The sequence below is a fragment of the Pinus tabuliformis genome, chromosome 8 (assembly GCF_031772625.1).
Source record: "Pinus tabuliformis cultivar Carrire ecotype Pingquan chromosome 8, CPIR1, whole genome shotgun sequence".
In the NCBI taxonomy this organism is placed as follows: domain Eukaryota; kingdom Viridiplantae; phylum Streptophyta; class Pinopsida; order Pinales; family Pinaceae; genus Pinus; species Pinus tabuliformis.
Window position 1 is genome coordinate 1,112,746,785 of NC_142294.1, and position 27,667 is coordinate 1,112,774,451.

At 36.7% G+C, this 27,667-nt stretch overlaps 1 protein-coding gene across 1 annotated transcript; it reads right to left on the reverse strand.

Annotated features, from left to right (window-relative positions):
- Nucleotides 1-13,329: 13,329 nt before the first annotated feature.
- On the reverse strand, nt 13,330-23,127 carry LOC149239242 (DNA (cytosine-5)-methyltransferase 1B-like). The gene is made up of 11 exons (XM_089373358.1): nt 22,963-23,127; nt 19,613-22,665; nt 19,119-19,283; nt 18,776-18,986; nt 18,258-18,369; nt 17,720-17,867; nt 16,290-16,487; nt 15,696-15,974; nt 14,423-14,584; nt 14,069-14,287; nt 13,330-13,960 (listed from the first exon to the last, which is right to left on the reverse strand). The coding sequence occupies exons 1-11, from the start codon at nt 23,060-23,062 to the stop codon at nt 13,820-13,822; spliced, it is 4,788 nt and encodes a 1,595-aa protein (XP_089229484.1). The 5' UTR covers nt 23,063-23,127; the 3' UTR covers nt 13,330-13,819.
- Nucleotides 23,128-27,667: the final 4,540 nt, after the last annotated feature.

A 27,667-nucleotide genomic window follows, 5' to 3' on the forward strand; every position in this document is an offset into this window, starting at 1 on the left:
TCCAGAGGTCCCTGGAAGCTGGAATGCCCATAGCATGAGAGCATCCAGAGGTCAAGTGGTCCAAAATCTTAGTGGGACCCATGAGCTGGTTGGCCAAAAGGTTGCATCGTTATATACTTATGTGTTATGTTTCTATACACTTTCATGATTATGTTATACATGTATCACGCTAATTTGTTGAACTTGCAGACAAGGTATCCTCCCCGAGCTATATTAAGGTACATTGATTTATTGTGATTTGGTTTAGCTGACATGATATAACTTGCAGGAAGAAATATCAAATGGATAGCAAGATGGTAGACTACAAAGACTCTCCCTATGAATCAGAAGAGCAATATGGTGTTGGGAACTCTTCGGATTGGCAGATACATTGAGAAGCTTAAAGGAAGAAATAAGGAGTTGTAAGACAGATAATGATAGAATCATGCAGGCACATGAGAAACAAGCAAAGTTAAATGCAGTGATACTTCATAGTTTGTCAGATTTGCAGCGACAAGGACCATGTCGGATCAGCTATGAGTAGGAGGATGGAACTAATGGGGCATATGGTAGTAGGTCACATGGTGGTCACAAGTCAGATAGAGATGACATGGATAGAGATGGTATATTGTTCGACACTCTGAAGAGGAGGAGGGATAGACACATGTATTATTCTAGTTCTGATTCAGATAGGCACAATGATCGTCATCATTATCATTCTTACGGGGGGAGTGATAGGGGATACATGCCAAATGAGTTTAAGAAAGCAAATCCGCCTACTTTTGATAAAGAGATGAATAAATCGCAGGATGCAAAGGCATGGTTGTGGTATGAAGAAGTTCTTCAAGTTGCATGATTATTTGGAGAACATGAAAGCCAGAGTAGCTACATTCAGTCTCAAAGTTAAAGCAAACATTTGGTGGGAAGATGTGAAGAATGTCATAGGTATACATGAGGAGGATTTGACTTGGAATGAGTTTGAGCCGCTATTCAAAAGGAATTACCTATCAGAGATACTTCGATGACAGGGCAAAGGAATTCTATGAATTAAAGATGAGATCTATGACAAATGATGAGTACACTAGCAAGTTCTTAGAGCTACTCAGGTATGTGCCTTACCTCAAGGAGGAGGAGACCAAGATTCAAAGATTCACTAATGGGTTACCAATGGTATCCAAAGATAGGACTAAGTTTGATGAGCCTAGATCATTGGAGGAGGCCATCCGGAAGCTAAAGCATTGCTGTGAACAATCGAAGCGCAGATCTGAGCGTTTAGCAGCAGTGTTGATATTGTTGAGAGATCAGCAGTTGTATGCTAAGCTCAGCAAGTGTAGTTTATTTTAGACTGAGGTACACTACTTGAGGCATGTTATCTCCAAGGAGGGAATTGCAATAGATCCAAAAAAGATAAGGGCCATCATGGAGTGGGTAGCTCCTAAGAACGTAAATGAGGTGAGATATTTCATGGGGTTGGCAGGCTATTATAAGAGGTTCATTAGGAACTTCTCACGTATTTCTTATCCTATCACATCGTTGAGGAAAGGTAAGAAGTTTGAATGGATAGAGGAGTGTGAGACTAGTTTTGAGCAGTTTAAGCAATTGTTGACACATGCACCAGTGTTAAATATCGCAGATTCGGTTAAAGAGTTTGTAGTATGCACAGATACTTATAAGAAGGGGCTTGATGGAGTCCTTATGCAAGATGGACAGGTGGTATGCTATGAGTCATGCAAGATGAATGAGCACGATCAGAACTACCCCACACATGATCTTGAGTTGGCAGCGATCATACATGCATTGAAGATGTGGAGACACTATCTTCTAGGCAGGAGGTTTACATTGATAGGTGATCACAGTGGGTTGCGTATTTATTTGACCAACCAAATCTGAATGGTAGGTAGTCTTGGTGGTTGGCTACGATCAGTGAGTTTTATTTTGAGATCATGTACATCAAAGGAAAATAGAACATAGTGGTAGATGCTCTTAGCAGGCAGATACAGGTAAATCACTTAGCAACCATGAGCTCCTATGGGACAGACTTATAGGATAGGATCTTGCAGGCAGGTCAGCAGGATGTCAGATATATGGAGATTATGCACAGGTTGCAGCAGAGTACTGGTATAGGTACAAGTGATAGTACATGTGTAGGTACGTGTGCAGGTACATGTTATAATACATGTGCGGGTACATGTACAGGTACAAGTAGTGGTAAAAATATAGGTATAGGTGCAAGTGCACGGGATGTGGATTATTGTCTTACAGCAGATGGATTGGCTAGGTTCAGAGACAGGGTATATGTGCCATAAATTAGTGAACTCAAGAAGGTGATCTTGAGGGAGTTTCATGCAAAACCATATTCAGGTTACCCGGGTTATCAGAAGACACTGACAGCAATGAAGAGATTTTAGTATTGGTCGAACCTGAAGAGGGATGTAGCAGAGTTTGTGGCTAGGTGTTTTGATTTTCATTGTGTGAAGGCAAAATGTAAACATCCAAGTGGACTGCTACAGCCGATTGCGATTCCAGGGTGGAAATAGGAGGTCATTTCCATGGATTTCATATGTTTGTCAAGGATAGTGAGACAATGAAATTACATCATGGTTGTTGTGGACAGGATGACAAAGGTTGCACACTTCATTCCAATGAAGTCTACATTCTCAGCTAGTGATGTAGCACAGGTATTCATTAGAGATGTGGTTAGATTGCATGGTGTTCTGAAGAAGAACGTGTCAGATAGGGATGCAAAGTTCACTTCCATGTTTTGAAAAGAGTTATTTGCAAGTTTGGGCATAGAGTTGGCCTTTGGTACAACTTATCATCCGCAAAAAGATAAAAAAACAGAGAGGGTCAACAAGATATTGGAGGACATGTTGAGGATGTATGTGATGGATCGGCAGCGAAAGTGGGAAGAATATCTTCCCTAGGTTGAGTTCACATACAACAATGGTTATCAGGAGTCATTGAGGATGAGTCACTCGCAGCATTGTATGGAAGGAGTTGTGACAATCCCATCAGTTGGAGTGATCCAGTGAACGGGGTACTTATTGGACCAGATATGTTGGCAAACATGGAACAAAAAATGCAGGTAATCAAGAAGAATCTAAAGGCAGTACAGGATAGTTGGAAGATCTATACAGATCAGAACAAGTTGTTTAAGGAGTTCCATGTTGGGGAATATGTGTATTTCACATCAAACCAAAGAAGAGCTCCTTGCGGATTGGATCATGTGCCAAGACGGCACCACATTTTTGTGGACCCTTCAGTATTTTTGAGAGGATTGGGCCAGTAGCCTATTGACTTGCACTACCTCCGACAGTTAAAGTCCATGATGTTTTCCATGTGTCATTGCTTAAGAAGTATGTTAAATATGTTGATCATTTGATTGACTGGTCTATATTGCAGGTGGAACCATATGGAGAATTCCATTCGAAACCTGAGTGTATATTGCAAAAAAATGTGCTCATGCTCCAGAACTGAGCAATCGAGCAGGTTAAGGTGAAATGGAAACACTTTATGCCTAATGAAGCTACATGGGAGATGGCGAATCAGATGCGGGCTATGTATCCTTCCTTGTTTTCCTGTTGAGGTAAAGCAGTTTTGGTATGATGTTTTGGTACATGTTTTGGTGATGTTTGGTAAATGTATATATGCATGTGGATGTAAATATCGTCATGAGATATGTTATAAAGCTCCACTAAGCGGTATGGGTGTCATGTCATTATGATGTTATGTTGTTATGTTTTCATGTTGGTTTGCTTCTCAGTAGGTTGATCATTGTAAATATTGAATTGAGTTAAGTTATAAAGCTCCATCGGCAGTATATTTTGCTTACGGAAGTTTTGTGGTTATAGGTGTTGTTGAACACCGAGGACAGTGTTCCCCCAAGGGGCAGGGTTCTGTAATAGCCCTGGTGAAAATTTCGTGTAATAAAAGTTAATAAAGGCAAAAATAATAACCACGGTTGATGGGACACTTATTCCAAACTGAATGTTGGGCAAGACATCCTAGTGTGGGTGTTCATTTGGTTATTAATGGCTAAGGCTTTGGAAAGGAAAAATGGCATTTTGGCACATTTATTTATGAAAATAATGGAAATTAGGAAAAAAAAGAGGTTCAAGGTCACAAGTTGTATGTGAGGAGAAAAATGAAGAAAATAGAGGCCTCATTCATAAAAAGGCTTCTAAGAATCAGTTGGTAACCTTTTGTCAATTCAGTTTTGGAGCTCTCTCATTATTCTCTCTCTGTCTTATACTCTTGGATACTTAGATTTTTCTTGGAGCACTCTTGGAAGGTGTGTCATACTTGGATTTTTGCAGCAAGAAGGCAAAGGGAGAGAAGGAAAGCACAATAGGACATCGGGATCTGCAGCTACAACATATTTTTCTTGCAGGTACCGATTTGCATGTATGTTTTCCTCACTAGTTTTGGCATGCATGCGGTTCGTTGGTTGTGATCTCTCATGGGCATGGAGGATGGTCGCGATCAATAGTGGATTGCTTAGCCTTACTATTTCCTCGATATCCATGGTGATTATGGATTTGTTTTCCTCGTTTTGTTTTGGTTGGTTCTCATGTTTCCTTAGCTTGGGTTGAGTTATCAGTCTTGGAAGCTCTGGTTGGACAAACGCTTTGGAAGCCCTGTAACATATTGGGTTGAGTTACTAGTCCTGAAAGCCTTGGTGGGAAAAACGTTCTAGAAGCCCTTGGTAGGTTGAGTTACTAGCCCTGGAAGCCTTGGTTGGACAAACGCTCTGGAAGCCTTGTAACAACTTGGGTTGAGTTACTAGTCCTGGAAGCCTTGGTTGGACAAACACCCTAGAAGCCCTTAGTGGGTTGAGTTACTAGTCCTGGAAACCCTTGGAAAAACGCTCTGGAAGCCCAATAAAAGTTGTGGGTTGAGATACCAGTCCTAAAAGCTTTGGTTGGACTAGTGCTTTGGAAGCCTTGGATAGAGACCAATCTGATGATGGTTTTGTGATGTTCACCTGTGAGGTGGGAATCATTGTTTGATGGGTTGAGGTGGATGGCCTCTGGAAGCCCTAGATGGTTTTGGATTGGTGTGTTCTATGTGATACCACATTCATGCTTTGAATATGGCACAAAGGTGAATGAATGAAGAGAGATTTGGCTCAGCGATTCTACGGTTGGGTGGAACGTGGAAGTCTCGTCCTGGGTTTGGATTTTGCATCATATATCAGGCTATTTCTTTGTGTATTTCTATGATTATTATACTGGATTATATGTGGTTTATATGGTTGTGATTTCATTGGTATTTCTATTGTTATTATGTTGGTTATATATGTGTTTTATGATAGTATCTATGTATGGATCTCATCATTTTTTTACTTGTAAATGAATGATCAATGTATCTATGACCTAATGGATGAAATGGCATTTAATATGTTGAGGCATCAATGTCTCTTAGCGATTCTCAACTAAGTATGAAACCACTATGCTCAGATGTGTTATTCCTTGTTATTTTATTGTTCTGAATATGTGATTCAATTTTGGGCAGTGACCTAAGATCTGTGCCTACAAAAGGTGGCTCAAATCTTGGGGACGCTGGCATAGCACTGTGCAAAATAGTCCCTAGACGCTAGCATGCCCATAACATGAGAGCATCCAAAGGTCAAGTGGTCCAAAAGCTCAGTGGGACCCAGAGGTTGTGTAGTGGTTAATCCAGGGGTCTAGATTAGACTAAATTTAATGTCAACCAAGGTAGGTAAACTTAGAGGCACATGTCTAAATTTTATAGACCTAAAAGGATCTCATCTATCTAAATAAGTGTCTATTGTGACAGGCTACAGCACTCTTTTACAAGAGATTGAAATATGTTTCCTTTCGCAATTTAAACACTTATATCATCTAATTTAATTAACTTTTCTAAAAACAGAGTGTTACTCGTCTGAGTTCTCAATCCTCTTACAATGACATAATTCACAAAAACTTTTTCAAGACAACACACTAAGCATACCAAAGATCAAATTCGTGAAAACAGAGTCCATAGAAATATCTTGAAATTCAATGTTCAATTAAACCTTTTACAAAGTCTAATTCAATAATTTTGCAATTGAATTTCCAAGGTACTACTATGAATCATAAAATAACAATCGCAAGAACTTCTAATCAAACTGATCAACTCACAAGCAATGAAATAACATCAAACGCTATTCAGATCTGAAGACTAAATCCTATGAAACAGAAACGAAAGTGTACCAATCTTCACGTAGGGCCCTTCCACGTTTTGATGGCACACTTAGAAAACTTCAGATGATAAGAACGCTAAGTCATAAACACCATATGAAATTCTGCCTTTTGATTAAGTTTTGAGAATCGATTAAATTCAAAACAGAGTTCTGGAATACGCTTACAGTCTCAAGTCTGCTCTTGTCTAATCCCCCTTCCTTACCAGCGTTCCTCTTATTTATTAAAATTTACAACCAAATGTACATTCATTATCACTTCAGATGTTTCTGCTTTTACAATCAAAAGGTTATTTTCGTTTTTCCTAATCCTAACTGATTTCTAAAACAAAACGAAATCAGTTTAGGTAACTTCATATTTTTGTTGCTTTTACAACCAAAGAGGCTGGATTTGACTAGCATTGACCATGTATTCAGGAGCTCCAAATTCGATGCTAAATCGATTTTCCACCATGTATGCACATCCTAGATCACGTCCTTATCTTCTGTTCCGATTTTCCTGCCATGCCACGTGTCACAACATAAACCAATTACAGGAAGTCATGACATCCCGTAATTTTGTTGAAATTTTCCAATTTTTAACATAAAAATCCATAAATTAAATTTAATGTAAAATAACAATTATAATGCTTCATTAATCAATTTCAATGGACTATGAGGGGTTTATGGAAGAAAATGATAGATAAATGATGGAATTTTAGAAGAAAAGAATGGCAATAAAATAGTACCAACAAGTTGGTTGGCAAAAAAGTTGGATTGGTTCCTGAGGGTCCTAATGTTGATGTTGAATGTCTATATGGTGTGTTTTCGTCGGTTCCACTTCCTTAACGTGACTTAACAGGTCGAATCATATCATAATGGCCTCTCATCACATGTTTACTCTAGCTGGCCGGTTGTTTGTGTAGATGTGGAAGGGGGTGTTACAACAAACTTTCAAGGCATCATACATCTCATCCTCCCACACACATCTCCTCATGATTATATCTGGTCCAATGTGGTATAGGTCTCCTATCCATGAATAATTGGCACTCGACGACACAATCTTGTGTTTCTCCCTTGCAAATAGATTTTGTGGTAGCATGCCTGTTACCAAGTAATTAGCCACATCAACGAACCAGGGAGTATAAGTAAAATGGCGAATAGGATCTCATCAGGAAAATCATATGGAACTGGGGCATTGTCCTGTGAAATATTCATTCTGGACAAAAAGTTTGCAATTGAATTGTTTCATCCAAGAATGTCAATCACAGTAATATTAAATTCTTGAAGCAAAAGTAACCATCTAGTGATTCTACCAATTGTAATAGGTTTTTTCATAAGAAATATAATAGTTGAATTATCAGAATTATATTATATAACAAATAATATAATGCCTAAATTTATTAATAACATGAACTACTACTAATAATTCATTTTCAATAACGGTGTAATCCAATGTTGCATGTGAGAGATTTTTTCTAACAAAATAAATAGCATAAAGAATGTGTTCCTCCTTTTGTCCTAGCACAGCTCCAAGGATTGTATCTAATGCATCGGTACAGATATGAAAAAGGGAAAGACCAATTAAACCCTCTCAACACTGGAGCAATCTACAATGTCTTTTAATACTTGAAAAGCATGTTGATAATCAATATTCCATGAAAAAACATCTTTAGCCAACAATTTAAACATAGGTGCAACAAGTTTGGTAAAATTTTCAATAAATCTCCTATAATACCCTGCATGCCCCAAAAAACTTCTTACCTCTTTTGTGATGTTGGGACTGGAATCTGTGAAATTACCTCGATTTTTGCAGGGTCAACTTTTATCCTTGTTTGTGACACATGATGACCAAGGACAATTCCCTCAATTTGCATCATTTTGCATTTTTCATTATTGAGGGCTATATGAGTTTCCTGACAACGAATCAAAACTTTCTCTAAATTTTCCAAAGCCTCCTGAAAATCATTGCCATACACTATGAAGTCATCCATATAGACTTCCACACAGTCATGTATAAGGTCAGCAAAAATGGCTAAAACATCCCTCTAAAAGGTGGTTGGAGCATTACACAAGCCAAATGGGAGAACTTTGTAAGCATAGGTACCCCAAGGGCAGGTAAAAATAGTTTTCTCTTGATCTTTTGGGGCTATTTGGATCTGATTGTAACCACTATACCCATCCAAGAAAGAGAAATATTTTTTCCCTGATAAGGTATCAAGCACCTGGTCAATAAAAGGCAGAGGAAAATAATCTCTCAAAGTGGCCTTGTTTAGCTCCCTATAGTCAATGCAAATTCTCCATTTCCCATTTTTCTTGGGAACCACCACTAAAGGAAATATCCATTTGTTGTCAAAGATGGGATATATAAAATTTGCGCTCAAAATATTTTGAAGTTCATCTTTGACAATTTCTTTAAGGGTTGGATTCATGCGTCTTTGTGGCTACCTTATAAGTATGATTTCTTCATTGGTGTAAATATGATGTATGCAGGTGTCAAGGTGAATCCCTTTCATATCCAAATAGTCCCAAGCAAATGCCCCAAATTGTTTTTGGATCATTTATACTAATTGTTGTTTCTGTTTTGTACTTAAGTTTGTACCTACATACAATATTTTTTCAGAATTGATTTCAATAGGTTGTACACCTACTTCCTTGATTTCTTCTATGGTTGCAATAGTAAATGATGCAAACACAGCAGGATAACAGGTTTCTGGAAGCTCACTGCTGAAAACATGATTATAACCACTAAAAGAAACAAGGTATTCAATACATCTTATATCAAATAGAAAATGTTGCAAGACATGTCCATCTGATTGTTCTTCAAATCCCCTTGATTGTTCTAAAGTTAGAAAGGGAAGCATACATTCTTCTTCTCCACAAAGGCTTTCCAACTAAAGAGGGACTTCACCAGCTAATTGAGCAAGTGGAAAAATGGTCAATCTTTGGATTTGAGATCCATTCGAGATAGTCATTCCTCCAGTTCTACACCCAATGACAACATCAACAGTAACTAGCCAAGGTCAGCCTAGGACTATTGGATATCCCGATTTAATAGTCTTTGGAGAAACTATTACGAAATCAATTGGATATTCCCAAGAGGCTACTGTTACCACCACATCTTCTAGGACTCCAATAGGTTTAACAACAGACTTCTTTGCAAAGATCCCTAATGATTTTAATGTAAATAAGTATATCTTAATGGCTTGTAATAAAGGGATATTTATACAAACATTCCTTAATTTGGATTCCAAATCATATTCTATAGGTGGCTCAGTCTTCTTTACAAGCAATATTTCAAGAAAAGGAGGCTCCTTAGGTTCTAAGGGCTCCTAAGGTTCTCTTACTACATTGTTTTTTTTTCATTTTCCATTTGTTCATTCAATTTGTCTTCAGATTCTATATGGGGATCCTCCTCTTGTATAACCACAACAGATTTATTTTTATTAATCGTTTTCCTAGACCTAAGTTGAATTTCATTTATGGGAAAGGAAGTGATAACATAAGTGGGAAAAGGCTATAGTTCAATGTTTTGCATAAGTTGAGGAGATATATTATTAGGATTAGATATGGGTTGTGCAGGCAACTGTGTTGGCCTAGGAGGATTTGAGTTAAATGATTGTTGCGTCTGCTATGAAGATGGATTGGCATTTTGAGGTAGTGGTAGTGGTTGTGGTTGTTGTAATGGAGCTGGTAATGGTAATTCAGATTATTGTTGTGTGGGATAAGGCGAGCCATACCCTTACTGGTATTGAGGCACATTAGGTGTATATGGCACATAAGGTGGATATTGTGGTTGGTAATGGGGATATGAAGGTACTGGAATTTGGGACTAAAAGACATTCCCATAAGAGTTTCCCTTCCATCCTTGATTCCATGGTGAATTTTGAGGTGGTTGGGCTAACCACAGAGAATAAGATGTCTAAGGATTCCATGGTTGAAACTGGGGAAAAGACTGCATATTAGGGTCGTGATAAGGATTATTGTTTGGTGTCCTCCATGGTGGTCTTCTAGAAGTTTGAGGAAGCTCACTTGTTTTAGCCCCTCCTTTATAAATAGCTTGTAATCTTGGTAAAGAAGGGCATTGTTCAATGGGGTGATCATGGGTGCAAATTCCACAGACTTCTACTACATTTATAGGACATTCCCTCTCAACATGTTTTCTTCTACACTTAAAGACAAAATATGGTTAAAGCATCGTTATCTTCCTCATGTTTCCTCTTGATTTTCAAAGTATCCAACTGGTCACTAATAGTATTCAAGATGTTTGTCTTAAAATTTTCCAAAAAGTTCCCCAGTGCAGTTCGAGTAACACCACCCTGCACAACTTTAGTATTCCTAAACACATAATCCTTTTCAGGTTGTCACAAATTCTTTTGCCTACCTTAGCTTGGCTACTAGAATTAGTTCTACACAACTCAACTATTTCAACAAAAGGTTTCTTATAAATGTCCCCAGAGCTTAAGAGATATAAGGTTTCAATACATTCTTCCCTGGGCCCTTTTAAGAAAACAATCCTAAAGGTCCTCTCATCAAAACTCTCGTCTTCCATTTGTTGCAAATTAGTTACAAATTAACCACATAAATTTATAAGTATAAAAGTTGATATCACTTATATTAATATTCTTCAATAAAACATGAATACAACAATTCCAAATTGAATTAAAACAGTCATATAGTTTTCACAGTCACAATTCTTCTTTGCTTCAACTCACTAACCCCTAACACGGGTGTTTGGCACTCTTAAAGAGATTCACAACCTAAAAGCAATGGTAACTAAATAATCAAGAAAAATAATGCAAGTATGATCTGTGCTTGATTAAAATAAGCCAGATTCTCAAAGATCACTCGTTTATTCTATCATATCCACATCAATTTGATTGTAGCATTATCTTTAGGCTGAAAGCGTTATTACTGCTATCACGAACAAGGGACGCTACCTCAAAATGTCCATCAATTTGGCTAGTGCCAATTCCAAAATAAGATACTAAATGGAATATACAATTAGGTATCGAATGGAGCACAAAATTAGGTGTCGAATCGCTGCCTAATGCATTTCGAACTAGACCCTGAATCACCGGTGACTTGTCAATGCATTCAAGTTTCCATCTTCATATTTAAGAATCCTAGCAATAAGTTAATCAAATTGAGTCAAAAGAATATGAATTCGTTTAGCATCCATCTGAATTAACCAAAGACAAATAAAAACAAACCTAATTGTGACTCTTACATCCATTTATGAACTAAAACAATTTAACTAGTATAAGATGGTTTTGGGGTGTCAAAAGGAGCAAAATGGAATAGGATATAATGAAAAATAGCAAGATAAGATATCAAAAAGAGTGACAAAAGTAGGGTTCAACAAGAATGTTGCTGATCATTTATGTTTGTCATGTAAACAATGAAAATCATCACTAGTCAATGCTAGATAGTTGAAGCTCAAATGGTTAATCATCAATGTGCTATGGATAGTATTTAACTTCATAATAATGCAATATTCTACAAGTAGCATAAATATGCATGTTTTCATATATTCTACTAGTTTTCCATTTTACATGTTTTATTTTAATATAGATGCATTATAAATAGAAAATAAATGTCGCTCCCATGTTTTTTTGAAATGGCACTCTCACTCTGTTGAATACTATGATAGGCTTAATAAGAGAGAATAGCAAGGTCACTAAAACTGAGCTATCATAAAGTAAAGCATACCATAATGAATATGTAAGGAAGAGGTGGTGAATGCTAGACAAGTGAACAATACACTCACAAAACTTTGGATCCCAAACCTACAAACAAAAATGACCAATACAAACAAATGTCAAATACAAACACCAATGATAAACCCTGCCTTTGTGCCTTGGATAAACCACTATACACTTTCTCCATAGATATTGAAAGCTAACGGTGACATGATTGGCATGGTAGCTTACAACAAGATTAATCAAATCCCACTAACACAATTGGATTTTGAGTCTTTTATTTCATAATACAATCAAAGTTAGAAATTCACTGTAATCAAAATATTATCATACAAATTAAACAAAACTAAGAATTTAACAAAACAAAACGAAACTTAAAAAAAAAACAAACAAACAAACAACCATATTAAGGGTTGGTGTGACCCAAATTAAATACAATCCCAAATAACAATTTCTTAAACCAAATTTTATAACAAAATTACTGTGACACTGAGGCGGCTCCTTGTCACCCTTAACTCTAATAAACATCATTCAAAAGAATATTGATTTAGCTACATTACCTAAATAAGATCTGAAGCAACCATCATTTCCTCAAATAAGCTTATTGGCCTGCACTTCCAATCAATCTCCATTCTGCCACAAGCTAAAATGCACCATCATTTGTACGAATCAACCTACAACAATACACAGCATTTTTTATAATTCTCTAAACCCATAGTTTTTTACACCAATAGAAGGGAAGTGCACACTACAACCTACAGCCTGAGTGGAGGATCTTCAATCTCCATGTGTTATATCACATGAACAGAAACAAAAAAAACAATGTCAAATAAAACTCTTAAAAAATAAAAATACTTGGTTCAATTCCCCAATTAATGTGTCTATAATAATGGCGTATCTAGTGGTTATGGCAATAGAAGATAAAACAGCCTGCGTGGAGGATCTCCAATCTCCATGTGTTCATGTCCATGTGTTATATCACATGAACAGAAACAAAAAAAACAATGTCAAATAAAACTATTAAAAAATAAAAATACTTGGTTCAATTCCCCAATTAATGTGTCTATAATAATGGTGAATGTGTCTATAATAATGGTGTATTTAGTGGTTATGGCCATAGAAGATAAAATCAACCGTATATCTAGTGGTTATGGCAATAGAAGATAAATTCAACCCTGTATCACATAAGTACAAAACAGACCCAATTATTTTAAACCCGAATATTTAATATTTAAATTATTTTAAACCCAAATATTTAACATTTGAATTATTTTAAACCCCAAATATTTAACATTTAAACATTTGAATCTAAGTTTTTTTTTTCTTTATCCCTCTTAGCATTAGCATTTGATATAACCAGGCTGGAATAAGATCTATTCTAGTTACATCTGTAACACTTGGACAGATCTTGTTAATCTCTAACTATAGTTTGAGAGTGCAATGATGTTGACCAATATCTCAAACGAATGTCTTCCAATAGGCAAAGCAATATAACTTCGTAAAAGAGAAAAAGAAAATGTACAGTCAACCAAAAATGTCTATTTCGTTGCATATGCTGCACTATAAAAAGAATGCTCATCTTTTGATTGACACGAAACTACTCCAGCAGAACATAATGCCTGCTTCAGATCCACACTCCTGTTTTAACTTGGAATATCCCCAAGCTCTTTTATAGGCCGTTCCACCTTTAGTTTCCTACAAGCTTTGAATTAGTGTGATCCAGCCTATCGAGAGAGAAGCCATTTGGCTTACTCCGCTTGCCCTGTGCACAAATTGCACAATTAACAGGAGGAAATGCCCCATAATAATCAATGGCATTTAAAATATGCCCATCTCAAATTTATACAAAGAAGCTTTGGGTCCCTGGTCCCAAAAAATGTTTATTGTGTCATCCACAAACTCCTTCAGTAAAAGTCCAGTGACTCCAGTTTCTATTACAGTGAACAGGTCATTTTTCTTAAGCCTGCAATCTTTTGGCATCAACTACTTCCTTCAATTTGATTCCAAGTGCTGTTGCTAATGGCGGAGGCACAGCATTGCCAATTTGGCGGTGCTTGCTCTGAATGGTACCACAAAACTTGTAGCTGTCAGGGAAGCCCTACAAAAAGAGACAACATCAACATTAGAACTAGAATTTCAAGAAAAATGGAAAACACCAATGGGCCCATTGGCTTAAAGTTAAAACAACGGTGACAAAATAACTTACTTGGGAACGAGCACATTCCCGAACAGTAAGAATGCGATCTTGTTCAGGATGGAAGCACAAGCCTACTTTGCCCATGGGCTGTGGGTCTGTAATTGAAGTAGGAAAATTCCCTTCCCAGTCCAATCTCCCAAACAAACCTTTCCACTGATTATGTCGATCCGCAGTGTTTGGCAGGCACCATGGTATCAAATCCACCAGTTGCCCTGTGGACAGCTTCACCTGTTCATCCACCCACAAACAACGATGCCCCTTCATCAGAATTCGATACTGCATGACATTCAACCTCGTCAAGTCCATCTAGACAATGTATTTTTCTCTAAACTAAACTAGACTATACAAATTATTTTTACAAACCTTTTCTTCAGGAAGATCCCGCCAATCAGCACCTGGACGTTTGGGGATACGCTGGCACCGGATATAATTCAACTCATTCATTTCCTTGGATATATGATCATAAAGGATAGACTGCTGACCACGTATCTGCTTCTGAAACCAGGATGCTGGGTCATTTCCATACTGCCAACCAGCAAAATTACAATGGTCAAACACCAAATTAATATCCCAATATTACCTGAATCCTATGAGCAAAAGCTTTAAAATAAGATATTTTTAGTACATTCAAGAGGGCTTCATAGAGGCTGTACAATAAAGATCCAGCTAGGAATCTGAAGAACCAATGATGTCTTGATATCCTGTCTAGTGTGCAATGATAAGCAATTGATTGGGCGTGTTGTTAACAACTGTAGCAATCAATTCCTTGCTTTGGCATTAACATCAACCTTTAACGATATAATAATAAATCAAATCTCTATGATATTTGAAAATATCAATCAAACTCTATATCCACTATTGGGCAAGTAGGTTGTAACACATAAACGCATCTCATTATCTGATGGCTTCACAACCCTTGAGAGGAAATTTGTTAGAATGCACAAGGATGAGATTAAAAAAAAAATGATTATATATCTATATACGATAAGCAGCCATTTGAACTGCCTCTTTATTACGCTATTACAGTTCCACGACTATCTTGAAGTTCTGCCACCACAAGATTAACTTTGTATTTTGCAATGGGCAAGTTTTTAGGATTATGAGAGAGACCCTAAAATTTAGAAGACAATACAAGGATAGCAGGGTACAAAATAGAGAAAACCCTAGTTATATTAGAGATGCTTTTAAACTTCAAAATATCATGGTTAAAGGGTATACATACAGCAGATAAAGATACTCTTGAGATAAATGGAAGAGAAACTTTATATATATATATAGACACACACGAACAGGGACTAGGCTAAGAGTAGACGCCACAACCACTATATATCCCATCTCCAATCAGATGTGAGTGTTACGCCACGTAGGGAGGGAAGTGTAACAATACATTAGAAGAGGCCACGACCACTAGAAACACACCTCCACTCGCATAAGCTTCATAACATGTAAGGATTCTTGCACCTACAGACTTAGCTGAACCAGTGTGGAATACAGAGGATAGAAATAGATTCTCTGCAATGTATTCTACAATTATAAACCTTTGCAAAGAAAACAGAACTTTTTAAGCATTTCACTGCAATCATTTCAATCTCGATAATAGAAAAAATAGTTAAGATTTATAATTGAGATAACTTACTTTAATTTCCAGTTTGTCTGCACCATTGCCGACTGGAGGCAAGTCACCAATCGTATCCCTAACGGTAATGGAACGAAGAGGGGCACCTCCTGCAGCATCTCTAACAGCAGCATACTGAAAGCCTCCGGGCAATGATATCTTAATTTGCGAACTTCCAAAGACATGCATGGGTTCCGGCCATTCAGGGAGTGATTCCTGTGGGGAAGCTGCCCAAATAAATGCCCTTTTACGTGATTGTGAAACACCATAATTTCCCGCTTGAAGAACTCCAAAACGAACCTGCCAATCATCATCCATTAAAAACGCATCAGAAAGTTCCCCTTTTTACCAAAAGATAGTAAACCTTACGGCACAGGCTTGGGAGATCATAAACGTCACATTGTGTATAATAGGAATAAAACAAAATAAAATAATAAAGATAGATTCATTTTAAATCTAAATCTTTATATTTATAACGGAATTTTTAATTATACTGAAAATTAAGATAGGTCTATGCTAAACTAATATTTATTAAAAAAAAACTCATTTATGTTGCTAGGTTAACTTTCAATTGCAATTAGCTAATTTGCTAGGTTAACTTTCAATTGCAATTACCTGGTAACCCATCTCCAAGAGTGACGCCAGAGTGAGTCGGAATGTTTGACCTTTGTTGTAAGCCACAAAATTCCTAACATTCTCCAGAAGAAAGAATCTCGGTCGAAAATAATCAGCATATGACAGAAATGCTAAGATCATCTCACATTGCACTTTACTCCAAGCTCTCTGATTGAATCTATTCATTCCAGAAAATCCCTGACATAAAATTTAAACATCGTCTCAGAACCAATTTTCCAGAGATGGTTAGAATAAGTGAGGAATCCAGTAGCTGTTTCTATAGCATGATAATTTTATTTACGACTCTTACAAAAGGCTATATATTAACATATACATAGAAAGATGACATGCCTTAAAAACAAAGCTATTTAACAAGGAACAAATATCGTCCAATACAAAGGAGCATGTTTGAACTAGCCATTTTGTAGATGACAAGACTATACAAATGTAGATCTATTTTAATGTTAATTTTATCAAAATATTAAGAAGAATCAAATTTCTTTTTCTTTTCTTTTCTTTTTTTTCCATGAGTCACTAAGTAGCCATTACGTTCACGGTAAGAACTGGGCCGATCAACCCCGAAGGGGATCAAGCCCCTCTGCCTATATCTAGACCTAACCCAAGGGCTTTCGGGAATTAGCCCTGTGACCTCCCAATTGACGAGGCACTGATTTGACCGGTTGAGCTAACCCTTGAAGCTAGAGAAATCAAATTTCATAATTGTATAAATTTTATTATTTAATTTCATGTTATATATTAATTCTTTTATATTAAAAACACTTGTACATTAATCAATTTGATCTCTTCAATAAATTTAAAATCAATCTATACTGATTTAATTTGTTTAGATATTATTTAATTTGTTTAGATATTATCACATACATATGTATACATGTAGTTATTTTTTATTTTATTTTATTTTATTTTAGTTAAGATAAAGTCAATTTATATTTTTTAATTTTTAATATAATATAATGTTTATTTATTCTAACAATTTCTCATCCATACTAGGCTGCAGAGCACTTTATTCTTGGTGCAACATTGTATTTGAGGCACTATTCTGAAATAGAAAAAGTTTAAGGGAAAGTTAAACATCAACGGAGTCGTCTAACAAGGCGGAAGAATTGTCTGGACAGCGAAAAGTAGCCGGAATCCGAACAAAAAAATTTCAATTTTTTTATAGAGACAGTGTTTGAATCTTGTTTTTGATGGTGGAAATAGATTCAGCACCATCAAAAACGTCTAAGACACCTAAAATTTTGAAGCTTAACAACTATAACTTGGATTTACAAAAATCCTTGCCAAATTTTCTCTAAATATGACCAGAATTTCCTTAACTTTCCAGACAATTCCTCCAGCTAAATAGACTATGGCAACATCAACATTGCTGAACTCAAATTCAAACAAAAGTGAAGTGGCAAATTGATTACCTGACAAGGTGGCCCACCATTGATAAAATCAACTTGCCCTGGCATAGGCAGGTTTCTCCTTTGCTCATCAGTCAGCTTCGCAGCTAGCTCAGTGGCCTCTGTTGTAGAAATGCAATCCTCCTCATCCCCTCCCTTTTCCATGATGGACCTATAAATGCATCATCCATAAACTATTAAACACTAAAAAAGACTTGGGCAACGAGAACAAATAAGGTAAAGAATTTGATCTGAAAGAGACACAATGACCATGTTTAAATTCTTGTCAGATAAATCTAGGAAAAAAGAATCATGAACATGCTCGTTTGTTTGACCATGTTTAAATTCAAGAATCATGAACATGCTCGTTTGCTTGACCATGTTTAAATTCTTGTCAAATGAATCTATCAAAAAAGAACCATAAACATGATAATCAAGTTATAAAATAAATATATATATATATATATGACAAATAGTTTGCAAGTCTAAATATATATATGCTCCTTAGTTTGACCAGTAGTTACTGCTACGCATGAGACTAACACTTCCAATAATAATTTACCTCAGTATAACATTGCAATTATCACAGAAAACCTCCGCTTCTGGATGATTTAGCTTGAAAGCCTCCGCAGCAGGCTCTTCATACTCAATGGCCCACTTAGTGAAGCTCACTCCTACAAAATCAAATAAAAGAAATTCAGCTGTGTAGTAGTAAAGTAAAAGCAAGTCAATAATAAGTATAGGACTGTTTATGAATGACTTTTTCCAAAAGATGAAGTCCAGAACAGTTTATGAGAATTGTAAAATAGTGATGAGACAGTGAAATACAGTAAAATTATTCAAATAGTTCATAACATACTCCCGCACATGACTATGCTTTTTCACATCAAAAGATAATCTATGTCACCATGTCCTTTTCACTTGTATAGTTTTTACAGCGAAACATGCCTAAGCATCTTAAACCATTGGCAACAACAATCATCTGCAGTCTTTATTGCGGTTACCTAGAATGATTTAAATCTATGGTTGCATATTATGGGTGCTCAAAGTCTGCATAAATAACAGGGATACCATAGGTACCTGATTGTCCCAATCCATGTGACAAACCTCCGCATCCAGCAAAGATGTCTAGTGTTGCAAGGGAATTCTGACGAGAACTGTCCATTTTGTCTTGTGCAGGAAGTTCCTCTACAATAGACTTTCCCTTCATCTTCACATCTCTATCCACAGGAGACTTGCCCTTCGCATCTGCCATGCCTTTTGAGGAGCTTAGCTTAACATTGGCAGGCAACTGCAAGCAGAACCCCGTAAGTTTCATGCAATGCAGAGGTACGATAAAAATGTGCTCCCCTGTTGAAGAATTAGAGTGAAAGGAAGAGGGAACAAAAAAGGTAAAAAAATAAAAATAAAAATATTTACTTACTTGTTTGACAGTTCCCTTTGAGGGATCAAAGATACAACTGCACCAGAAGGTGTGGTCCAAAACAACACTCCCTGATACCGCAGAGAAGTGATGCTGCCTCTTGACATCACATTTTCCGTGTATGGTGCCCACACTTAGAGTTGCCATCTCCTCACTGTAATATACCTGTACAGGAAAACGAGTTGAGCTGTCATATTGGCTTCATTGGTCACAACTAAAAGAATACAAGGCCTTCTATGTATCTACATTGTATTCAATAAACTAATAAACAGTCTGACATTCCAAAACCAACTATACTACTATTAAAACTTCAGTCCATGATCATCAATCCAAATCATTTTTTTCCTTTTTCACTAATTGTGTACCATACTACTGTAATGTTGTCCAAAGCTTGAGTATATATATAAGACAAATGCATGATAAAGCTATCAGATTTTCAAGGAAAAAATAACGAACAGTATAAAAGAAAAGCAGGGGACAAATTTGGCAATTACCTCCCTTATGTCAGCAGTGTAGGCCTTCTCAGGACCAACATCCTCAGGCCTGAAAAACCTTCTAACTGTAACCTTTGCTGACTTCAAGTCGCCTTTCTTTGAGCCATTTGCAATTTTGATTTCCAAAATTTGGCAAATTACATAGGCACTAAGCCCCTTATTTCTGCCTGCTTTGAATTTTTCAATTTCCTTTTCTTCTCCAAATGATGGTAACTGCAATGGGTCTATATAAACAAAGTCATGAACAAAGTAGTCCACTCCATTATAAGTGAATCCATCCTTACTTGGAAACAGTTCAAATTCTTTCTTTGTCTCTTTTTCCCTCACGTTGCAACCATGGCATTGCCCAGTACCTAGGCCTAGAGTGTCAAAGGGAACGCTGAAAAATGCACCCTTCTCAGGTGAATACATAGACTTGCAAAAGTATCCACTGGGCAATTGCTTCTTCTCCAATTCCTTGGCTTGAGCCCTATCAATTTCATCTGCAGCGGCATTTTCTTTCCTGTATTGATACCCCCAAGGCCGTTGTCTGATTTCCACGGTCACAGACCCTTTCACACAATTCAACTCAACATCAACACATTGTGTTGTCAAAAATACCTCCCTTGCATCTGCTGCATTTCCAAGGACTGTCTGAAGTCCCCTTTCAAGAAGCCTTCCATGGATATTTTTTGTACCATTAGGTTTCTCAAACATGTACTCCACAAAGATTATAGCAGGCAAGTCATCAGAACCCTCTGAATCAACTAAAACAGCACCACCCACTGCCACAGTATCTCCATGTATCAAAGCACTCCTGTATAAAGTCTCTCCAGAAGGCAGTTTGCCAGAAGACTTCCCAACCCAGTTTGCTTCTTTCCTGGATGATCTGCCTTTCCCTATTTTAACCGGAGAGGATGATTTTGGCATATTCTCAGAAACCAAAATAGGATCTTCTTCATTGTCGCTCTGTTCTTGATCTTCCTGTTCTGCAACCTCTTTCACATCATTCTCCTCACAATCATTGGATCCCAGGTCAGAACTTGAATAATACTCTTTCCATATGCGATATATAAGCTTTGTAGTGGTTGCACGCATTTGTCTTGACCGGGCTTCAAGTTTAAGAGATGCCCTTGGATTCAAATTTCTCTCTTTGATTATCGCCTTCTTCTTTGTTAGCATCAATTTGGTATGTTGTCTTTGCTCCATCTTGTCAGAGAGGCCAGTTACAAATGCACTTCTTCTAATCAAATCATCGGGATATTCTGCAAATTGCTGCAAAATTATCTGTCCATGGACTACAACGTACCTCTCTATATCTGCCAAGTTTGCTGAAATAAATGTTGGTTCGTTTTTATCTTGTATGGCAAGCTTCCTGATAACATCTGCAAATGAAAGCTTTGAAACACGACTTTGATTCTTCAACATCGAAATGATATTGATGGCGAGCTTTGCAGTTTTTAATATGGGTTTGTACCAAGGAGCATAATGTTTTGAAGGCTTCCCAAGCCTGTACCAAGCTCCATCAGTACGTATTGATATGAAAAGCATTGAAGCTCCAAATTCAATCATCCATTCCTTGATAGCACTCAGATAAATGTGAATCCCCTGTGGCGTTTCCCCATTAGATTCTGCTGAGCTTCCACCGGATTGATTTTCTTGTGATTTCGAAGTATGGCTGTCAGAGTCACCATCCAGACAATACCCACTACCGTCATCCTCTGTCATTATTCCTGAACCAAAGACCTCCACATCAGCCTCTGTATTTGGCAACATGGGAAGGAGCTCCAGTGGAACAAACCTTGAATCAGAATTGTACAGAGACCAATCATGCAGCATTCTGCGAGGAAGGTCTTCGGCAGCTAAAATTGGAGTATCATCGTCAAAGAAAACATATTCGTCCATCTCATCCTCGGTAGACTTGTAAAATTCAGGCAATGGATAATCATTAGCAATCTCACTTTCATTTATTTTAATATAAAATTTCTTCTTCCCTGCTGGGGCTCTGCGTTGAGTTTTCAGAGCATTCCAATTTTCTTCTTCCTGAAGCAACCGGGCAAATTTCTCATCCTCATCGACAACATCTTCGCCCGCTGAACAAGCAGTTACCGAAATACCACCTTCCTGGATCTTTATACCTCCATTTTTTACCACATCTCTACAAATGCTTGCATCCAACTTCCTGCACTCACTTTCCAAGGTCACCAGTGCAGGCAATCCCGAGAAAAGTTGATCAGTCCCAGATGAGGTTTGGTCCAAAGCCACCAGCTGATTCACAACAAACTCTCCATTGGAGACAATATAATCCCTTCCATAAAACCGGCCAGTATTATTACCCTTCTTGGTATTCATCGACCTGATCACTCGAGCCACCATGTCATCAAACCCCAGTTCCGGATCCCCTCCATCAGGTTTTGACAAAGCTCTGTAAACTTCCATGCACAAAGTGGCCTTCTCGTAAAACATATCAAAAAACTTCTTGTAGCATCCAGCAGGTTTCACACACATATACTCTGCATACCCTGTGCAAAACCACACAGCGGCCACACCATCCTCATACCCTGTGATGGACCACGACTCAACACGCCCAAACCCCTCGCATCGAACCCCTTTCTCTTTATCCAAATCCCCGGATTTGGGCAAAATTAGTGCCGAGATGTAGATATCCATAACATCCAGCATTTCGACCGCTTGAGACTTCCCCTCCTCGTCATGAAGAATGAAATCCAAGATCCGCCTCTGCGGAGGAATTTCGTTTCCGTCTTCGGCGCTTGCAGTCATTAGAATTCCTACATTCTCTTCATCTACAGTCTTCTCTCTTTTCGCTTCGATTATACAATCCTCCTTTCTCAGCCTCAGGGCACTCTTCTCTTTGAAATCATTGCACGAAGCCGCGCGTTTGGGCAACTTCCTTGTGTTTTTTGGGTCCCCGCCGTCATCGTCTTCATTTCTGGCTCGTTTTTCCTTCTGCGGAAGACTCGGCCCGTTTTTCTTCAGTTTTTTGGAGCCCTTCTCAGACGCCTCTGATGAAGCCAAGTAGCTCATGCACTGTTTCCAACTTCGGAACTTCTCCCCTGTTAAAACAAACAAGAAATTTATGTGATAAAAGGACCTTGTTTCCAGTCATAAATTGGGAATAAAAAATGGCCGTAACTTCAGGTACTATCACATTTTCATCGTGAAAAAACAAGTTCTGTGAAATATGAGACGATGAGTCAAAGGTTTTCTTCCATTCTAAATTAATGAAATTTCAGAGCTCTGACTTCTTGTTACAAAATGGTTTTAAATCCCAACCAAGTTCAGATCCTCCATAACAATTTTGACAACTATTAAACAGACAAAAAGAAGAGATATGAGTTATGTGTTTATACCAGAAGGTGTAATGTAGGTCCGGCGAATGCGGCCATTGGGAGCGGTGGTCTGCAGGATAGTTCCTCCCTGCTGTTCCCACTGGTCATGGTTCGGCTCCATTGACGCCCGCGCCTCACTTCAGCTGTTTCCAAACTTCAACAGTAGAGGAAGAAATGAACGATCTGATGAACACACAAGGTGCACGAGTATACTAATGGACTTCCTTTGCGCGCGGTCAAAAGGCTGAAATTTAAAATTTTCAAGTTTTTGGCGCCATGAATGCCTTCCCGCCAATGTTTTTGGTTGCCAGGCCCGCTCTTTCGCTCGTTCAAAAAGCCCCCTTGAAATGATACCATGACTTGTACCACGTTCACACATAAACTAAATTCGACTCGTTTAATGGTCAACAAACCTGAAGAACCCAAACCCACTGTTGCTTGGGTTGTGTTACAGGGTGGTTACTGCATATAACTGCATAATTTGGGAGAAAGAGTTTTTGGGTTAAAGTGTTTGGTTTGATCTAAACTTATTTTATATTACTTGAATGAGTTATTGTGATTAAATGGTTGGAATGTGCATGGAGACAGCTACCCGATTTTATATTACTTAATAATTGGAATGTATATTACTTAATCTTTCAAAAAGAGAGGTTACACATGGAGGATTAATTTTATTTTAGTTTTTTAATATTAATAAATTAAAATAAAATATTTTTTCATGTAAAAATGAAATTTAAATTATTATTTTTTTTGTAAAAATGAAAAATAAGTTTAAATTTCATGTGTACTTTAACCGTTTGAAATTGTGTAGACATGAAATTTAAAACAAAAAATTATTATGTACAAATCAAAATTCTAAATGCACGTGAATGAGTATGTATAGAGACTATGGGTTCATCAATCTTACAATTTTTATAGGAATAATATAGAGAAAATTTAATAGGACCATTTACTCTATCATCTCATGAACCTCACTTCTCAAATATAATTAAATTGTTCTTTTCTATTGTAAGGTAATTGGTCCAATTGTTCAAATCATTAGTTTTTTTAAAGATAATCAAAATATGCATATCTCTTAAATCTCCATAAACAAAAGAAAAAAAATAACTACTACTACATAAAACCTCCACAAACACAATTTCAAGTAAAAGAAATATAACTTAAAAGAATCTTTTGTTATAAGAATTGTAGGTCTAAGCACATGTTTATTATACATAACACCATCTACAAAAGAACATGGAAATAACATTATTTTTTGTCAGCAAAACTTATTTTTCAAACTGAAGACTACTTATTTAGCATTGAATTTAGGAATCATAGTTGCTTTTAATCAATTTTGATCCCTAGTGCCTATTGTCAGGTCTTCTTATTAAATAGGCATCAAGAAAACATGCAGGTAATATTTATAAATGTAAGCAAGTAAAGTAAGTATTATATACAAGCAAGTGGAGTACTAAGTAAGAAAATGAGTTGGAGTTTTGGAAAAAATTTAAGTACTATTTGTAAATCCAAGCAACAAGAAGATGGAGAATTGCTTCAAATTGGAATTGTTTTTCTTTTGTGAGTAGCTAGAGGACTCATCACAACCAAAGCTTTAGATCTTCCATACCCACTACTAAGATGTAATTTTAATAAATAGGTATATACATGCACATGTGAGCCCCATAATAATAGGATTCTATTATATAAAATTGATAAAATTTCTTTTTTTGAATTACCATGATATGATAGGGGGGAAATTGTTAACATTTTTCTTTAATTCTCACTGTATATAGAAAAATGATGAATGAATAAAAAATTATAAAAATTGATAAGTAGAACATGCCATGAAAAGCTTATTTACCCTTCAGTGGTAAAAAACATAAACAATCTTCATTTCAAATTTGAAATGTAACTAGAGAGCTCTTGAAGAGCAATGACCACTTCAATCTTGAACCCTACTCCTTAAAATGAATTTTAGATAATGTAAGGCTGTGAAGTTTATACTTGAAATATATGGAATTCCAAATTGAAGCACAATATCTATCCATGTAATATTATTTATTAAACAACGTAGATCTGTCTTGAACCTGGAATTAAAAAAATTACACTTTCAAAAATTTGATCTCTCTCCATGCTTGATAGAACTAGGTTTAAGATGAATTTATGTTGATTTGTTTTCTTAAACATTGTCATGTATATATGTATATACGTAAAAAAAATAACATGTATATATGCACGTACATGGTCATTTATTTTTTATTATCACTTAATGTTATGTGACAACATCTTTCCTATACTAAGTTGTAAAGCACCTTACGACAGAAATCAACTATGAATATAGTCTAATCATTTTTGTTTGTTGTCAACGAAAAAGAAAATAAATAAATAAATATATATATATATATATATCATTTTTCGTGTAACAAACTAATTAAATAATTTTTTCCTATCTTTAATCTCAAGGACCAACTTATAATAAAAAGTTAATCTTTGTTATTATTATTATTGGCATATGGTAAAATAAACAATTTATTTTTATTTTTATTTTTATGTGTCCATAAGCATGTCAATTTTGAAATAGAGATTCGAGAATTTTAATTTAATTATTAGTAATTAATAGTGCAAACATATAAATTAAATGCCTCATAAACACCCATAAGCATCAAAACACTTGCCTCCTCATACATCTCACATTGTCAAAAAAAAAATCATAAAAAATAACTAGATTAGAACCTTTTTTTTGGGGGAGTAAATTTGTATTACCTTCAAAACATGAGATTACATAGTGAGGTAGTATTTTTAAACTGGTTTGTCACTAGGAAGACCAAACCATATCCAAAATTGCACTCTTCTCGGAGAGGCTGAAGATAGAAAGTTTTCGAAAATTTCAAAATAAAACATGTATATACTAGTGTTTGGCCTTTTGTGGCCATGAAACCAAATAAAACTACCAGAAGACTAAAAACCACTAAGGGAAATCTCGGTCCCCAGTATGGTCACCAATTTGTTATGTGGAAAATTCACTTTTGCGGACAAAAATGAGCTCCCTAAATCTAGTGGTTTGATCTATAACAACAAAAGGAAAAAATAACTATGTTTTCCTTAAAGAGATTAGAATACGGAAAAGAGACCTACCTGGAATATGTAGTAAGTCCTCCATTTCTTTTTGCTTGTAAGCTCAGACTTTAGCTCAAAGCACTATAAATGGAACCTGCAACAATGACTAAAACAAGAAAGAGAACTACAATATCCACATAGCATAAACTAATGTCTCTAATCAATGAGTCAAAATGGCATTGAAATACATAAGCATCAACATGACACAAGTATAGGAAAACAAAGTTCTTTTTGTATTAATAAATAAAGGAGAGAGTTACAACCATTTATAGATGTTGACTTTGTAGATGTCTCCCCAATTGTCTTGTCCTTCCTTGCCACAAAGAAAACCTTCACACTCAACCCTAATTCATAAATGGATGATGATTCCTTAAGCTCAAGGCAACAACATGAGGGCACTAGTAATCTCCAAAAGTCAACCCAGACTTTATGGGGGGTAGTAAATTTATAGGGTAAAAGTGGTAGTTTAAGATTTACCAATCTAGGCTTGAGATCCACATATGAAGGAGAACAAGCTAAAAGTATAAGAGATAAGACTTCTAAAGAAGGAATTCGAGATTTATATCAATTAAAACCACCTTAAAAGCTTCTTAAAGGAGAAGATTCAAAATTATTTTTTACTTTTCCCGAAATTCTAGAACCATGGCACCTGCAAAGTAGAGCAACCTACGTTGGTCAGTGAAAATGTTCAGTTATGCAACTAGCAACTTGATCCAGGTGGATCTTCAAAAAGTACCAGTGGCATGGTAAAAGGCTCAAAACTTAAAGTGGCAGAATCTGGATAAACATAGCATCGGATCGAATTGTTCGTCATCCTGACTCCAACGGTGCAAACGACACTCAAATCCGAGTTCATATGAAGAATTTAGAGCAAGTCAAAATTTATGGTTGCCTTGTCCAAGTGGCAGGAGGAGATGAAGTGGAAAAAGTCTTAGCAAATGGGGAAGTGTCAAGTGGCAAGCTGCCATTGATCCCGCATATTGCATATCACAGAGGAAGAGGTCACGACTTAAGAGAATCGGCCCCAACAGTCCTCGGGTTGTCGCAATCGCAAATCGTAAGAGACAGTGGATAAGAATCGACCCCGGCAGGATCCCAGTTGCGATTGCTATATCGCATATCGTGAATTGGGGGAGGAACAAGTATTTAAGAATCGACCCCAACATAGCCAGATTTCGATGCGATAAAATCACAATCGCAGAATGCAGCGGGACTAGTCAAACGGAGTATCGCCCCGGCCTCCACTAATTGTGATTTGCGATGGGGCTCCGACCCTGATAATTTATTAACCATACTTAATAATCTAGGCGGGCCCACTATTATCGCAGAACACATGTACGCCAATGGCTCCACCGATTTTGATTTGCGATTGGGTTTTTGGACTTGATAATTTATGGACTAGGTTTGATAATCTGGAAGTTTCGTAGTTGTATGGGTTTTGACATCTACCGATGGAAAGCGTTGATTGCAATTTTCTATGGGGTTCTCGGATGCGATAATTTATATCTCATGTTTAATACTCCTGGCAGGTCTGTTGTATCGTAGAGTGCCTGTTGTTTAGGCTTGGGTCTATCTGCCGATTACGGGAATGTTGATAGCCATGTCGTCGAGTTAAACGTGCATTCAA